Source organism: Bufo bufo, chromosome 6, assembly GCF_905171765.1.
Source record: "Bufo bufo chromosome 6, aBufBuf1.1, whole genome shotgun sequence".
In the NCBI taxonomy this organism is placed as follows: Eukaryota; Metazoa; Chordata; class Amphibia; order Anura; family Bufonidae; genus Bufo; species Bufo bufo.
The window spans coordinates 212,886,654-212,903,815 of record NC_053394.1 but is presented as its reverse complement, the minus strand read 5'-3'; the positions used below and the strand labels follow the sequence as shown (position 1 = coordinate 212,903,815).

Here is a 17,162-nt window from a genome sequence, read left to right as displayed (position 1 = left end):
TATGTGATAAATCTTTTTGGTGGTATTGTCCCTTTAAGTTTGGCATTTGGTGTAATGTACGCTTGTTTTTGGGCTAATTTTCAGGGAATAGTCAACATGTTTTTTGCATAAAATGGGACTTGAGCCAAAATTTCTGACTTTTGTATGTCAGAAAACTGCCATAGAATCTTAATAAATTCCTCCTTTGCTTACTGCAAGTGTGCTGAAATTCTGCCTCAGTTTGTCAGAATAGTGGTGCATTCTCATGAGTAAATCTGTCCCATAGTAAAATTCATGTGTGAAAAAGCCATACCCAGAAAATGCTGCAGTTTGGGGGGGAACCCAGGGACCTAAAAAACACAAGATAAAAATGCCACAAAAACATCCTGTTTGTTTTGAGTGCATTTCATAATTTCCTATTGACTTACTGCAAACATTTTTCTGTGGCATTGTTTTGTGGCATAAAAACAAAGCTGTGTCATTTTCAACGGAGGAAGTTCAGAGTCCCTCATCCAGAAATGTGGCAGCAATTTTTTTGACTCTTGACTCTTTTTGAATTTACTTGGCTCTTGCCACTTTTGAAAATGGAGTGAGAAAGAGGGCGTAATTTGCAATGTTAATGTGGTGCATGCCACATTTATCAATTGTTTAAAAAGTGGCAAAAAGATGAATTTCTACTCTAATATGGGGGTGGTGTAAAGAAAATTGAGTAACATCTGCAGAGAAAAGTACTATTTTAAAAGATGTGTGTCCTATTCATAGTGCTACTTTCCCTGCCAGTGGGTGCAGGGGGTCGGACCCTCACCTATCGGATGCCTGGAAAACCACTTCAAGCCAACACAGACAGCAAATCTGACTTTTTTAGATTTCCATGTATTATATATTTACCCCTGTGTGTCAAACAAAATGAAATAAATTGGTAAAAAGGCAAAAAATATCCAGAGAAAAATATATGGGGTCATTTACTAACATTGCTACTCCAGTTTTTGACGTAAAAAACATTTTACACCAACAAAAGAGGAGTGAAAGCTGTTCCGGTCAGCGGCTGGCGCAGTTTTCACTCCAGGTGCACGGACTTCTGCAGGAAGCACAATATTTTTGACGAGTCCTTTGAATTAGGATACTTTCATACTAGCATTTTTTGCGGATCCGTCATGGATCTGCAAAAACACTTCCGTTACAATAATACAACCGCATGCATCCGTCTTGAACGGATCTGGTTGTATTATATCTTCTATAGCCATGACGGATCCTTCTTGAACACCATTGAAAGTCAGTGGAGGACGGATCCGTTTTCTATTGTGTCAGAGAAAACGGATCCTTCCCAATTGACTTACATTGTGGGCCAGGACGGATCCGTTTGGCTCCGCTTCATCAGGCGGAAAGCAAAATGCTGCAGGCAGCAAAACCGATCAGTGTGAAAGTAGCCTTAGGCGATTCCTCCGGCAGAGCAGAGTCTATCAAAGACCAGTGTAAAAAGCCACTCTTCGATAACGGACCCCCATTGTGTGTAGAGATGCTGACTGCTATGTGTTTCCACTCATATAAATAATTTTTGTGTTTCCTCTTTTATTGTAATCCTTATTACCATTGCATGTGTCTTTTGATCAGACTTCTTGTCCTTTTTTTATTCCCTTGCCTGTTCCCGGATGTAGACATTCAGACTGTAACCTTACACCTCAGGAGTCGCACACTAATACAGCACACCCGGGCTGACTGGTTTCACCACCGATTAACAACAAGCCTTTGTTTTGTTGTGTCCAAAGTGCGTTGTCATTGTGCACGGCTCCATTAACTCTTTGCTACCAGAGGCCTATAGCGTGCAAAAGGTTACAGGTGAAGGAAGTGACTAATTTGTGTCATGAAGAGTCATCATTGACCTGCATCTCTATTACCTGGTGACTTGGTGACACCTCCGGAACTCCCTTTCTTGCTTTAACTTCATCATCTGTGGGGCTATATGATGCAACTGGCAGAATATCAGTGCCAGTAAACGTAGTCTTCTGTATGATCAAAGTATTGCCCTATGCCACCTGCACATGGGTGCTGACTGTCTAGCAGAATTTTCTGTGTGTTTCCTCACAAAATCCACACTAAATATGTATGAGATACTTGCGGTTTTTGGTGCAGATATGATGCGTCTTTGCCCCAGATCTTATCAGATGTGATATCCTCACAAAAGAACTGCACAAGGAATTGACATGCTGAGGATTTAAAAATCCCATGGCAGGTCAATTTCTGCACAGAACGAAATGGCAAAGTGTACATGAGATTTGTGTAATCTCATACGCTTTGCTGGTACTACATTACAATATGTTTTTTCCCTGCTCGAAAATCGGCAGAAAAAAAACGTGACCAGGTCGCCTTTGCTGGGGAGGTCATTGGGAGTAATGGATAACCATATTAAAGCTGACTACATAATTCTAGACAACCATGTCCTAGTTATATCCGTTTCAGAAAAACTAGATGACAAGTGATGTGCACCCCATTAGAGGCCTCGTAGATGGCATTGCCCGGCTTTCCTGCCTTGGTACAGTATGCAGGGTTACCACTGTGATTCATGATTGCGATGTGGCAGCCATGCATGGTGTCAACCAGCTTTCAGCAAATGCGTGGATAGAACATACACCAAATTGGGTGTACAGTAAAATTCTGGAAGAGTGGAGTCGGTGGTGAAACATTGCTGCTATTAAAGTCATTTTCTAGCTCCAAAATTCTTTCTTTCTTCCAGAATTATTCCACAGCACTAAAATCTCCTCCATCTTAGACCAGAACCTTTTGGCTGGATTTGTTTTACTGCATTTTGATGTATATTTCGTGTTTTTTTTTTAATTTTTTTTTTTTTAAAACCCTTTTACTTTAAATAGGGATGTCCAGCTGATGTTCGGTTAAAAATACTATGAAAAAATAAAAAAAACCTCTCCTCCTCAATATCCCATATGTCCAGTTATCCCGTTCAGGAAATGGCCATTCAGCTGATCACTGGTCACAGATGTACAGTACCCATTGATTGGCTGAGAGGTATTCTACAGTAAAACCCCCCACACATCTCAGACAGTTCCTTTAGGGTACATCCAAGGGAATTGCTTCAGGCGCATGCAAATTTGTTATGGATTTAGAATAAATTGACATGCTGCAGATTTAAAATGCATACCTAATGCCAGTTTCTATGCAGATATTTTATACAGTGTGTGGATAAGACTTGTTTAAAGGGGTTTCCGAGCTTTTAATATTGATTACCTATCCTCAGGTCATCAAATCAGATCGGCACCGCCGCTGATCAGCTGTATGAGGAGTCCGCACTCGCAGTGCGTCCATGCCGTCTCCCGTTTCTCTTTCTGTCACTGCTGCTTTGCCATAGTCACAGCTTTATGTCACAATAATCCGTATCAGTAAGGTCAAGCAGAGGCACAGAGCATTATAAATCACTATAATGCTGTGCGAGCCTGCAAGTCTAGAACGGAGGCTCACGCTCACACACGGAGCGCGATTCCCGCAATGGAATCTTTCATGTGAAACAGCGCTAAGCCATTTTGATCTTTTTGTTAAATTGCCCATTTTTTTTTTTTAATATATTTTTTTTATTGTACTGTCCTAATAGTCATGACATTTTCGGACACGAAAAATGTGATTATTTTTACCTGTGCTTTTTTACATTTTTTTACAGACTTTTTTTTAATTTAAGACCTCTTTCACACGAGCGTTACAGATTCTGTCAGGAAAAAACTGATGGTTTTGCACGCAAGTTCAGTCAGTTTTGTCTGTGTTTCAATTTTTTCACACACAAAAAAAAAACTGAAGGATAACAATCTACATCTCCTAGCAACCATCAGTGAAAAATGCTTTGCATCTGGATGCAATCCGTTTTTCACTAAAGCCACATTCACTTCTGTGGAACCAGAGCTGCGTGAAAAACACATAATATAGAACATGCTGCGATTTTCCCTGAACGCAGAAATGATGTGTGAGAAACAACGCTCATGTACACAGACCCATTGAAATGAATGGGATTCAGTCCGGATGCACCCTGACTGAAAACTCACTCATGTGAAAGAGGCCTAAGGAACTTTAACATGTGCTTGTTCGGCTGTGTCTCTGGCACGGCCCTCCAGACAGCTCAGTATGACAGCACTGGGAGCCTTCATAAGGCTTTAGACTGTCATAGCAACGGATTGAAGCCCCAAAATTTTGCTGCTGGGGCTCCGATCAGATGGCAGAGGGAGTCCTCTCTATGTCTAACCGCTTAGATTCCATGGTTGCTATTGATCACGGCATCTGAGGGGTTAAATGCCATCCCGGTCATTGTGTATAATTGTGGCTATACTATGTAGCCAGCACCTGCTGTGTATCAAATTGGATCAGCTGATGACCCCACTCCATACACCTCATCTCTACTATTGCCTCATGGGCACAAAGAGGTTAATTCTCATCTGCTTTGCAGCTGTTCAAAAACATTACAGGTTTTCCACCTGCAATTCCCGGGCAGAAACTAATGATAATGCTATGTTATAAATGTGAGATATTTGGCAAATACATTTTGTACAAAATTATTTGTGCCTGTCTGCCAACGAGAAGGCGATCTCTTTAGGATAGGAACCTACACTAAATACTACCGCCTCGGGAGCCATACTTCCTCCATTAAATTCAGGGATTGCAGATTCCACTTGCATGCTGAGCCCACTCAGTATTTTACTTCTCCTGGTGCCAAATGGCCTCCAATAAATGCAGGGAGAGAAGGCTACAGCTTTTTACTTATACTAATTAAAAATGCTGCCGTTTTTGTCCAGCCGCCTCTCGGCCTGTTTGCTGTGCTGCAGCCGAATTTCTGGCCGGTCGCCATTATAGTGAAGCTGGCCTAAAACAGCAAAATAGGCGAACAAGAAGCAAAAGCCTTCAAAACAGGGGCAATTTCAGTAGTAAATGTGACTAAAAAAAGTAAGACTGTCTAAACAGCATTTTTCTTTACTAAAAACAGGAACAAACACTTTCGTAAATGTGCCTCAGTCTGTCTTGTCCGTCCTTTCTGTACTTTGGTTGTTTCCACATTGGGGGACGTTTATCAAACTGGTGTAAAGGAAAACTTTCATTTTTTCCAAGGAACTCTGAAAAATGAAATGTGAAATTTGATTGGTTGCTATCGGCAACTAAGCCAGTTTTATTTTACACCAGTTTGATGAATCTCCCCCATGAACTCCATTCCTACAGAGATTCAGCTGAAGATCTTATCATTGTCTGCATCTTTTGCAGCCCCATTGAAGAAAAAAAAAAATGCTGATTGGATGCAGATTTTTTCAAAATTGAATTTCTGATGCAGACATTTTTGGCAGCACTTTAAATATCCCTTCTATACATCTAATTGAGTTTTTTTCTGCAGCATGTGAATAGGTTTCTGCTAGCTACATTCATATGTATGGGGCAGTTACAAAAATTTCAGAAACATATTCGCCCATGTATGAATAGAAGCTTTTTTTTCACCATGAATTTCAAGCCATACTAATTGCATTTTATTATAAGCATTTTTTTCTGGTGTTATTTTCTACTCATTACTTTTCTTAGATTAATTTTGAGAAAAATGCCAGAAAAAAACACCTCAAAGCATATTTCATTGTCCTCTTCTTTCAAGTTTGTTCCTGTGAAAACTGAGACATACAATGTTGCCACCAGTACAGTTCATGTTTTAGATACTACCCACTGACTCCTGAGTGGTATTCAGTGATGTATCTATGGCCGCTTTCACACAAGCTCTGGCTCTAGATTATGGACGGATTCCTGATGATATCCTGATGATTTATATGTGTATTCCTCCCTCCCTGCATCTTTGATGCAATCCCATAGACTGTAATGTGCGTATTTGGAAACAAGCACCCACAAAACTTGGATATGCTGCGGATTTCAAATCTACACCCATGTGAATAGCCCTATTCATGAATATTAGCAGCGGATTCCATTACATAAAATCCGGCCCATGTACGGATTGCAAATATACGCTTGTATGAAAGAGGCCTCTGTATAATTCAGCAGATTTGCAGCCATGGCAGCCCTGACATCCATACGTCTAATTATATACACACTATATGGACAAAAGTATTGGGGCACACCTTTTAATCATTGCATTCAGTCCCATTGCTACAGGTGCATATGCAGTATACCTTTACATGCATTTGGGAAAGAATGGGTTGTTCTAAAGAGCTCCGTGTATTCAAGCATGTTACTGTAATAGGATGCCACCATTGTAACAAGTCAGTTTGTGAAAGTTTTTCTCTCCTAGGTTTTCCACAATCACCTGTTAGTGGTATTATTACAAAGAGGATCGCTTTAAGAACCACAGCAACTCAGCCACAAAGTGGCAGACCACAGCTATGTCGCAGAGTGCTGAGGCACATAGGGGGTCATTTATCAAAGACCGGCTTTTTATGCCGGTCTTTGATGGTCTGTCAGAAGATGCGCCTAATTCACAACTAGTTATAAATCAATTACAGCCTCCCTCATTCCCTGCGCCTGAAGTGAAAACGACTTCATTTCATATTCAGGACACCACAGCAACTTCATTTAAAGTGAATTCTTCAGATTAAGTGCATCATCACAGTTTCAAAGCGCAAATTTATATGCATTATCCATAGCAATTGAAGAAAACCATAGCATCTGAGTACAGTCAAAGGCATGTCTGAGGAAGGGGGCTTGACCCCTGAAACGTAGCACACTGCCTGTGTGAACACACTACCTGTCCACCTGACCTGAACTGGCACCTTGAATGGATGGGTACTAATGGATTATCCTGGACTGCATTCAGATGCCACATTTTTTTTCAATTGCTATGGATTAGGCCCCATGCACATGACCGTGCCGTTTTTTTGCAGTCCGCAAACCGCGGCCTTCCGCAATTAACGGAACAGGCGGCTATTGTAGAAATGCCTATTCTTGTCCTCAAAACGGACAAGAATAGGACATGCTATATTTTTTTGCGGGGCCACGGAACAGTGCAACGGAAGGAGACAGCACACGGAGTGAATGGATCCGCACCTGAGCCGCAAAAAATGCGGCTCGGATGCGGACCACAAAAACGGTCGTGTGCATGATGAATTTGTGCCGTGAAACTGTGATGATGCACTTCATCTGAAGAAGTAAATGCACTTTAGGCTACATTCACACGACCATAGTGTTTTGTGGATTCTCAAAACACGGATATCTGCTTGTGTGCGTTCTGCAATTTACAGACCGTGCACAACCGCTGCTACCGTAGAAAATGCTTATTCTTGTCAGCAATTGCGGACAAGAATAGGACATCTACAATATTGTAGACATGCACTACTTTATTGAAGTGATAGGGTGAATCATACAGACAGAGCATCTTTTATTTATTTATATATAGATATAGAGCCAAGAAAAGGATTACATCCTTCAGAACTAAGCAGTTAGACCTTGAACGAGGTGTTGATTGGCAAAGTTGCCCATACTTTCCCCTTGAATACTGGAACTAAGTCAGTGGCTTCCATATAAATATGTATTACAGCTTTCTGAATGCAGCCTTTTCCTTTTTCTAGTATGGTCATCTTGGTTTTGATTTGTATAGCTAATTATTCAATGCCAATAAAGTCTGACTCTTCATCAGTGTTATCTCCTCTTTGTAACAGGCTCTACATACAGTGTCCTCACCACCATGCCTTCAGACTCGGAAAGCAGTGGATCTGTCAGCAGTGTTGGTAAGACGTTTTATGTGTGCAGTATATTTCCTGCCATGTTGATATTGCACTCCGGTCTGCAGCCTGCATGTTGTGGAGCAGGAGAAGCTGAGCAGATTAATATATAGTTTTAAGGAAAAAGAAGTCAGTAGTGCTAGTAATTTATTCTTTTAAAAGGGGTTTTCCTATCACAGACAATGGGGACGTATCGCTACGAATGCCCCCATTTTCTGATAGGTGTGGGTTATAGATGAGGTTTTTTTTATTTTACATTTGATAGTACATAGGACCAGTGGTCGGAATAACACCCACACAAGCATCATAGACGCCTGTTCAGGCTATTTTACTTCCTGGAAAAAGTCTAAGGGCGTACCAATACGCCTTAGACTTTTCCCTGCCATTCATCACTGAAGGCTGCGCTGTGAACGGCAGCACAGCGATGCTGCTGCTGCCTGAAACAACCAATAACAAGGCTCTTTACAGTAAGGAGCTTTGTCATTGGTCAGTTTGAGTGGGCTGGTGGAGCTTATGGCACACCGCTCTGAAGTGAGGAAGGAGGCGCACGATCGTCACTGGCGGGGTAAGTGGCCTTGCTGTGTGGTGAAATTTAGTGGGGGTCCCAGATCTGAGCGCCTTGTTTTTCTCTATAATGATGAGTCTGAAGCACTCACCCGAGCGCTGTCTCTCCTGCCTGCTGAGCGCGATACTGAAGACGGCCTCAATAGAAGGTCTAGGGGACCGTCTTCACTACTGCGCTCAGCAGTGAGGAAAAGTGGCTGAGCGCTTCAGACTCCTGCTTATAGAAGTCAGCGAGGGTCCCAGCGCTGGTCACGCCAACAGGAGACCAGCATCAAGCAACACCAACCTCAGACTTGGGTCTGACCGCCAGCTGCAAGACAGTGAGGACACGGGAGGGAGACCCTCAAGGCAGGTCATTCTCTTATCCCGTAGCCAGAAAAATAAAGGAGGAGCAGCTTATAGGTGCAGCAGACTGTGATGTACCTGTGTACCTGGTGCGGGGCCCAGCACAAGCCTCCTGACTGATTCATAGATGTCACAGCATGACTGACCTACAGATACCCCTACTCTCATTGCCAATGCTAATCCTGGAGATAGCAGGGGGAGAAGAGAGGATGCTGCAAGCATCATGAAACATAAGCCTACTACCCAGACCCTGCAGAGCACTGTGCTACGCTAAGCCTACTACCCAGACCCTGCAGAGCCCTCTGTGCCATTTTAAGCCTACATAGCCTCATACTGTGCCACCCTGAACCTGCAGAGCTCTGTGTGCCACCCTAAGACTACATAGCATGTAACAGTGTCCCCAGCTTTAGGTGTTGGAGGAATGACTGTAATAAGAAGTCTACTGTTCACATCTATAAAGGCAAGAACTGGTGGCACTGTTTAGGTGGCAGTGGTCTTATGTTTAGTATATGATGTCAGCTAAAGTTAAAATTGTCTAAATCTGCTATTTATGCATGGAAGACCGTTCTAGAGTACTAGTAATGGTTTCCCTGCATAAATAGCAACCCCTTAATGCTATATAGCCCTTCATATTAACTATTTGAATTACTGTAACTTTCCTACTCCTCATCTGCTAAAAATACTCCTCAAAAATGGTAAGAGGAGTATTTTTACTCTTCCAAAAAAAATGTAGCGCGACCTCTGCATACAACATTTTTGTACAGGAATTCACCTTTTAACAAAAGAACTACCATATTTTTCGCCCTATAAGATGCACATAGGTTTTCGAGGAGGACAATAAGAAAAAAAAATATTTTCATTAGACCTCAGGTCAGACCACCAATCAGACCTCAGATGACAGCCCCAATCAGACCCCCAATGTTAAAAAGACCCCAACAAGACCTCAGAATTAGACTCCCAATCAGACCTCAGCTCTGACCCCAATCAGACCTCAGATAAGAGCCCCATGCCTCTCATGAGCCCCCATATCAGCCCCCATGCCTTTCATCGGCCCCCATTGCCATATCCCCCCCATAATAGCCTCCATGGCCATATTTCAGCCTCCATGGCCATATTTCTGCCCCCATGGCCATATTTCAGCCCCTATATCAGCCCCATTGCCATATTTCACCCCCCATAATAACCCCCATTGCCATATTTCAGCCCTCATTGCCATATTTCACCCCCCATATCAGCCCAATTGCCATATTTCAGCCCCCATTGCCATATTTCAGCCCTCATTATCGGGCCCAATGGCTATATTTCAGCCCCCATATCAACCTCCATTGCCATGTTTCAGTCCCCGTTGCCTCTCATCAGTCACAGAACATAAAACAAAAAAAAAACACTTACTGTACCTCTCCTGCTCCCTGACGCTGCTGCTCCTCTCCTCCAGCATGATCCTCTTCCTCCGGCTGTGCTGTGAACTCGCGCCCTCACGCTGTGCGCAGCCACTGCACAGCTGACAGCAGAGGACCAGGAAGCGGTGAGTACTGAGAGCCTTCACCGCCTCCCGGTCCTCCGGTACTAATGAGCGCTTTCATAATGGAACCACTCATTAGTATTCAGCCCAATGCGTATTATCAGGTGAAAAATACAGAATTTTTACAAATATTGTGAGTTTCATTGTTGGCATTCGCATTATAGAACATTTGTTCCTGCCATGTCTGATTCATCGTATTGGAGTAACACAGTGCCGTGTGTAGGTGTGCCTGCTTGCACTGGTCGTGTAGTTATTCCTTGTTACTCGTTTTAGATATTTAAGACCTGATGAATTGGCAGTTGTCTAAAAAGTCCACCAATCACTTTAACTACTGTATGTCACACAGAATATAAACTGACCTTAAATGAGCTACATGCAAATTCTCCTTTGGTTTTGCCATGGACTTCATCCTGTGAAGTCTGTGGTAAAAATCCACAACCTATATTGGCATGCCCGGGACTTTAAATCCATATTGCAGGTTAATTTCCATAGCTGAATTGTCTGCTTGACAGCAGCTTTTAAAGGGTTCTCTGCCTTTTGTGATGGCCTATCCTCAGTCAGCATGTTATGGAGCAGAAGGAGCTGAGCAGATTGATTATGTAGTTTTAAGGGAAAAGATTCAGTATAACATGGAGAGAAGGTTGTCAATCACTTATAGGACCACCTCTGACTTCAAAGCCCAGAATGAGCAGGATTGAATAAATTACAAGCTACGCTGAATCCATCTGCTCCTCTCCTCCTGCTCTATAACATTCTGTCTTCAGCTCTGACACCAGGTTCCATGCGACACCAGGTTCTTTTAAAAAAAATATTTCTTGCAAGTTTAGGTACACTTTAAATTATTTTGCCCCAAAAAGAAAAACAATGACAGAAATGCAGAATTTTATTTTTAGTCACATTGTCTCAAGAGTGGCGTATCCTCCAAAATGGTACCAATGAAAATGACCAGATTTAGAAATGCAAATTATTCCTTCATACTATGGTTAATGATATTTAAATGTTTTTTAATTTTATTTATTTTTGCCAATGTGTCTATTTTGTAGGTACGACTAATAAGGCCTCTTCCCCTCCCTTATCTACTACTGATAGCCGTCTCATGAGTGAGAAGTTAGACACCATACTGTCACAGTTGAGGCAAGTGACACGTGAGAGAGATGAGCTTAGGAAACGACTGGCTTTGTCTTCACCCGGGTCAACGTTTGACGACTGCAGGTAGTAACAGAGATCATCTTAACCGTCAGTCGCTTGCTAAAATGTTATTCTTATGCATGTTGTAATACAGAGTGTATGTTGAATGCATCAAAATATCTTTGTAATAATTTTTGTGCAGACCAAGCCCCAAACTTACACCAGACTATGAGCGACTGAAGGTGCAGTGCATGAAAGCTATGTCAGAACTGGAGGCATTACAGAGTCAGCACTCCAAGGCACTTAAAAAGTGTGAGGAGGCTGCAAAGGAAGCAGATTTCTACCAGTAAGTAGAGGAGTATGTGACAAATCTGACAGCCAAGGTATTGAGTTAATTCAGTTCTCACATGGAAGTTTCTATTCAGCATGTCTTTGGAGTGTGGGAGGAAACCGGAGTACCCAGTGGAAAACCATACATACGCCATGCAGATGTTGTCCTAACCACTGAGCCCCTGTGCTGCCGCAGTGCTACCGAGAGATCCGTACTCACACATGTGCACTGGGTTGTAACCCATGCGCACAATTTATGACACGTGATCCGGTAGTGCCACAAGCATATAATTGGCCTGAGAGCGCAGTGCTGGCCCTTTTATGATGTACCAATGAAAAAGTTGTTACTCTTATCATGGGGAGAACATGAAACAAAAAAAAAATGATAACCCCTTTAATGTAATCCTCTCAGATTTCCATAAAATGAAAATAATTCACTTATATTGACATCTTCAGTATAGGTGTTCATGGCGACAGGGCTTAAATGTCCTGGGATATATTGGCATCTCATTGTGACATGTGGAAACCAGCAGGGAAAGGAACAGATGTAATGAAATAAAATATCATTTTTAGCTACCTACTGTAGGTATCTCAAGGTCTCCTATTTTTATTTTAGGCCTAAGAACAGGTTTCGGATTCTCCTTGTAGAAATTCACGAAAAGGTGGAGGGACTTTAAAGGGGTATTCCTATAATTTTAAGTTTTCCTCTATACACATGATAGAGGGGATAACTTTTTGATCTCTAGGACCTATCTCTAGGAACCCCACCAATCACAAGACATGGTGATCACCACATTGCTGCTCTATTCCTCTCTGTGGGACCTGTCGGAAATAGTCGATAGGTGTACTTGCCTGTCTCCAGCAGTCCCATAGAAATGAATGGAGCTGCAGTACGCTACGTGCCGCTTTGTTCATTCCAGGTGAACCTGCAGGGTATGGCATCCTGCCCCTCTTCTTGTGATCAGTGGCTGTCCCAGCGGATAGGATAAAACTTTAGATTACCCCTGGATACCTTTTTGAGGGGGGAAAACCCTGTCTCCTGTGCTTCCTTTATGTGTCTATCCTGTAAGTCAACATCGGACTCCTTTAAAACAGGGTTGAAAATAAATTGTTTAACTATTTGCCATCGTGACCACAAAATCGGCCATGGTGGCGGGGTTTGGCTCTCTGTTCTCTGTGACTGCATGCAGCTCCATCTCTCCCAGCAATAATAGTCTTACACAGCCACTAGCTGGGACTGTTTTCTTCTTTTTGGGTAGCAATTTATTTTAGGACAAAACGTATGTACTGATCAGAAGTAAAAGGATGACAAAGATGGTTTCCAAATAATTATCCTCTAGTTCTAGCAATAGTTCTAGCAATTGTACATCTGATATTACAGTAGAAATTCTTCTTTTGCAATATTTTTTGTCCCTGTTTAGTACTCTTCACAGCCGTGTTTTAAGTGACCAAACGCAGCTCCAAGAGGATAGTGAGAGTTTGCGCAGGAAACATACCCAACTACAGAGAGAGTTCACCCATCTCCAGCAGTCCTGCCAGGATCTGAAGAGAATGCATGATGCAGATCAGAAGGAGATCTCTGAACTGCGCAGACAACAGCAACTGGTAAATTTACTTGGATTTATTTGTAGTATATAAGCGAGTCATTTACAAAAACCATCATTTTATGCTGGTCTTTTGCAAAGTATTAAAGGGAACCTGTCACCTCCAAAAGTGATATAAAACTGCCAGCATTACCTTATATCAGCCCCCAGTCTGTAACTGATCATGTGTGTGAGCCAGAAATTCATCAATCCATACTTGTGAAAAACGCTTTTTTAATCTCCCTGAGTGCTCTGTTTGCAGTGAGCTTGAAGTCAAGGGGGCAGCGGCCTCCTTGCTTCAAGTCAAGCAATGCCCGCCTCTTACCCGTCCCCTCCTAACTATGATTTACATATTTACCATTCCTTGGGAATGCACGGCTTGTGACTGCACGATCCCGTCTCGGGCTCCGGCAGTCAGCTAGTCATAATTTTGTAACTGCGCATGCAGTTATTTATTTATTTCCGTCCCTGGGTTTTCCATCTTGGCATACCATAATACTCAATGAGCCTTGTATATAAAGGTCAGGATCCGGCAATGCTGCCGCTTGCACTGATCTTGCGATAATGTCAGTCCCAGTTACAGTAGAAATCAGCAATACAAAACTGTAGTGTTGAATGCTCCCCAAAGGTCTTGTAGGATATTATAGGGGCACAAAGTGTAAAGTAAAATAGAATAAAAAAAATCAAGGCAAAGTAAAAAAAAAAGTCACTTTGCAAATTCTGGCAACCATAACTTTTCCCAATATCAAAATCAACTTTACGGAAGTATTTTAGTTGCATTTTGTGCTATTGAAAAAAACATTTTCCAGGCTATAAAAAATTAAATAGATACTAAAGTAAAAATTATATTAAAATAAAGGCTTCTCCTGAACAAGGTTGTCATAGAGTCAGTAAGTCCTCTCTACTGGTCATCTCTACTGGTCCTTCCCAACACCTCTCCCTTGCATCTAGTCTGCTTTCTGGAAATGTTCCAGCTCTACTCTGGATGGATCCAGGTCCAGGTTGAGCTTGAATGTCAGTTTCCACGTTTTGCATGTGTCCTGGTTCCTGGCTGTACACTGACCAGACTGATTCCCTCTCTAGTTCAGACTGGTTTAACTGATTAGCTTAGACTAACTCTAGGAGAATGTTCTGACTCCTTTATTTATATAGCGGATAACACCAGCCCCATCTAGTGGTGCATACAGAAAAACACAGCATAAATATACCTTACACAGAAATAAGTTTTTTGCAATTTCTTTTAAAGGGGGTTGTCTCATCATAGACAATGGGGGCATTTTACTAGGATATGCCCCATTGTCTTATAGGTGCGGTACCTGCACCTATATAGAGAATGGAGCCCTGCAAGGTGGTGGCTGGAGGACTCCGGTCCAGCCACCACCAAGCCGCCTTCCCATAGAAGTGAATGAGAGCGTACCGCGCATGCCAGCGCTCTGCTATTTTTACCGGCCCCATAGAAAATTAATGGAGGGCGGCTGCGCATGCGCAGCGCGCCCTCCTTCACTTGCGGGGCTCTGTTATCCATTATAGGCACGTGTCCCTGCGGTGGGACCAGCACCTATAAGACAATGGGGGCATATCCTAGCTATATGCCCCCATTGTCCATGATGAGACAACCCCTTTAAGTTTGCAGTATAACGCAACTCCTGGAAAACTAAGTTATAAAAATGTATGACATTACCTGACATTATATTATTGCTTATTGTGCCTGTTCTGCATTAAATACTAATTGTTTTCTGTACACGGTAGGTTGTGAAACAGAACGGTTCTTCAGAGCTAATTAACAAGTTATACGACACTGCCTTAGACAAGCTGGAAATTGTGAAAAAGGATTATGATTCCCTACGTAGACAGTACAATGAGAAAGTCTCTAGTCACAATTTGGATTTAGGGCGGCTGGAGCAGAGTGAGGAAGAAAAGAGAAGCCTTCAGAAGCAACTGGAGGGATTGATGAAGCAAAGAGATAGTGCTATGCATCTGCAGCACCAATATTCCTCCTCCATGAGAAGGTAATAGTCTTATGCGTCTGAAATAGAATGCCATTATGTATGGAATCAACAGGTCATAAATTATTTTAAACCGTTGGGACCTCTTGGTGTCACCAGATACAGTGAGGAACAGAAGTATTTGAACACCCTGCGATGTGGGGTCTGAAATTCACATTGTAGGTGCATTCCCACACAGAATAAAAATAAAAAAAATCTGGAAATCACATTGTATGATTTTTAAAATTTTTATTTGTCTTGCACTGCTGAACATAAGTATTTGAACACCTGAGAAAATCAGTGTTCATATTTGGTACAGAAGCCCTTGTTTGCAAATACAGAGGTTTCCTGTAGTTCTTGACCAGGTTTGCACACACTACAACAGGGATTTTGGCCAACTCCTACACACGGATCTCCTCTAGATCTGTCAGGTTTTGGGGCTGTCGCTGAGCAACACAGAGTTTCAGCTCTCTCCAAAGATGTTCTATTGGATTTAGGTCTGGAGACTGGCTAGGCCACTCTAGAACCTTGATATGCTTCTTACGGAGCCACTCCTTGGTTATCCTGGCTGTGTGCTTCGGGTCGTTGTCATGTTAGACGACCCATCTTCAATGCTCTGACTGAGGGAAGGAGGTTGTTGCTCAAAATCTCACAATAAATGGCCCCATTCACCCTCTCCTTAATACAGTGCAGTCGTCCTGTCCCCTTCGCAGAAAAGCACCCCCAAAGCATGATGTTACCACCCCCATGCTTCACAGTAGGGATGGTCTTCTTGGGATGCAACTCATCCTTCTTTTTCCTCCAGACATGACGAGTGAAGTTTAGACCAAAAAGTTCTACTTTGGTCTCATCTGACCACATGACTTTCTCCCATGCCTCCTCTGGATCATCCAGATGGTCATTGGCAAACTTTAGACCAGCCTGGACATGTGATGACTTGAGCAGGGGAACCTTCCGTGCAATGCACGAATTGAAACCATGACGGCGTAGTGTTCTACCGACAGTGACCTTTGAAACTATGGTCCCAGCTCTCTTCATGTCATTGACCAGCTCCTCCCTTGTAGTTCTGGGCTGATTCCTCACCTTTCTTATCATCAGTGATACCCCACGAGGTGAGATCTTGCATGGAGCCCCAGTCCAAATGAGACTGACAGTCATCTTCAGCCTCTTCCATTTTCTAATAATTGCTCCAACAGTTGATCTATTTTCACCAAGCTGCTTGGCAATTGCCCCGTAGTCCTTTACAGTCCATTCAGACGTCCGTAGTGCAATGCACGAATTGAAACCATGACGGCGTAGTGTTCTACCGACAGTGACCTTTGAAACTGTGTTCCCAGCTCTCTTCATGTCATTGACCAGCTCCTCCCTTGTAGTTCTGGGCTTATTCCCCACCTTTCTTATCATCTGTGATACCCCACGAGGTGAGATCTTGCATGGAGCCCCAGTCCGAGGGAGACTGACATTCGTTATAAGCCTCTTCCATTTTCTAACAATTGCTCCAACAGTTGATCTATTTTAACCAAGCTGCTTGGCAATTGCCCCGAAGCCCTTTCCAGCCTCGTGGAGGTCCATAATTTTGTCTCTGGTGTCTTTTGACAGCTCTTTGGTCTTGCCCATTGTAGTAGTTGGGGTGGACAGATGTCTTTAAAGAGCTCAGACAAGTGCTACTAAGTTAGATTAATGAGTGGAGTAGAGGTGAACTTTTTAAAGGCACAGTAACAGGTCTTTGAGAGCCAGAATTCTTGCTGTTTCTCAGGTTCAAATACTTATGTTCGAATTCACCTACAATGTGAATTTCTGAGCCCTCCATGATTTCTAAGTGGGAGAACTTGCAAAATCACAGGGTGTTCAAATACTTCTGTTCCTCACTGTATCTGCTGATATCTAAATGGATACTGTCAGCAGACAAAAGTGGAGATTCCACCACATATAGAGTATGTGTTGAGAAAGAATGGGTTGTACTTTAATATTCTGGTGTTTTTATGTTGACTTGCTTAACTGCATAGTTGACATGGCTTTTCTAATTTACACA

General features: G+C 42.6%; 1 protein-coding gene across 5 annotated transcripts in view; it reads left to right on the top strand.

Moving 5' to 3' along the window:
* The window catches only part of DLG5 (discs large MAGUK scaffold protein 5), a 233,215-nt gene that overhangs the window by 41,264 nt on the left and 174,789 nt on the right, over positions 1–17,162 (top strand). For all 5 annotated transcript variants that reach the window (XM_040438900.1, XM_040438901.1, XM_040438897.1 and 2 more), the window contains exons 2-6: positions 7,611–7,679; positions 11,148–11,316; positions 11,435–11,578; positions 12,984–13,167; positions 14,895–15,154. In XM_040438900.1, coding sequence (XP_040294834.1) covers positions 7,611–7,679; positions 11,148–11,316; positions 11,435–11,578; positions 12,984–13,167; positions 14,895–15,154 — 826 coding nt within the window. The remainder of the gene's footprint in view (positions 1–7,610; positions 7,680–11,147; positions 11,317–11,434; positions 11,579–12,983; positions 13,168–14,894; positions 15,155–17,162) is intronic.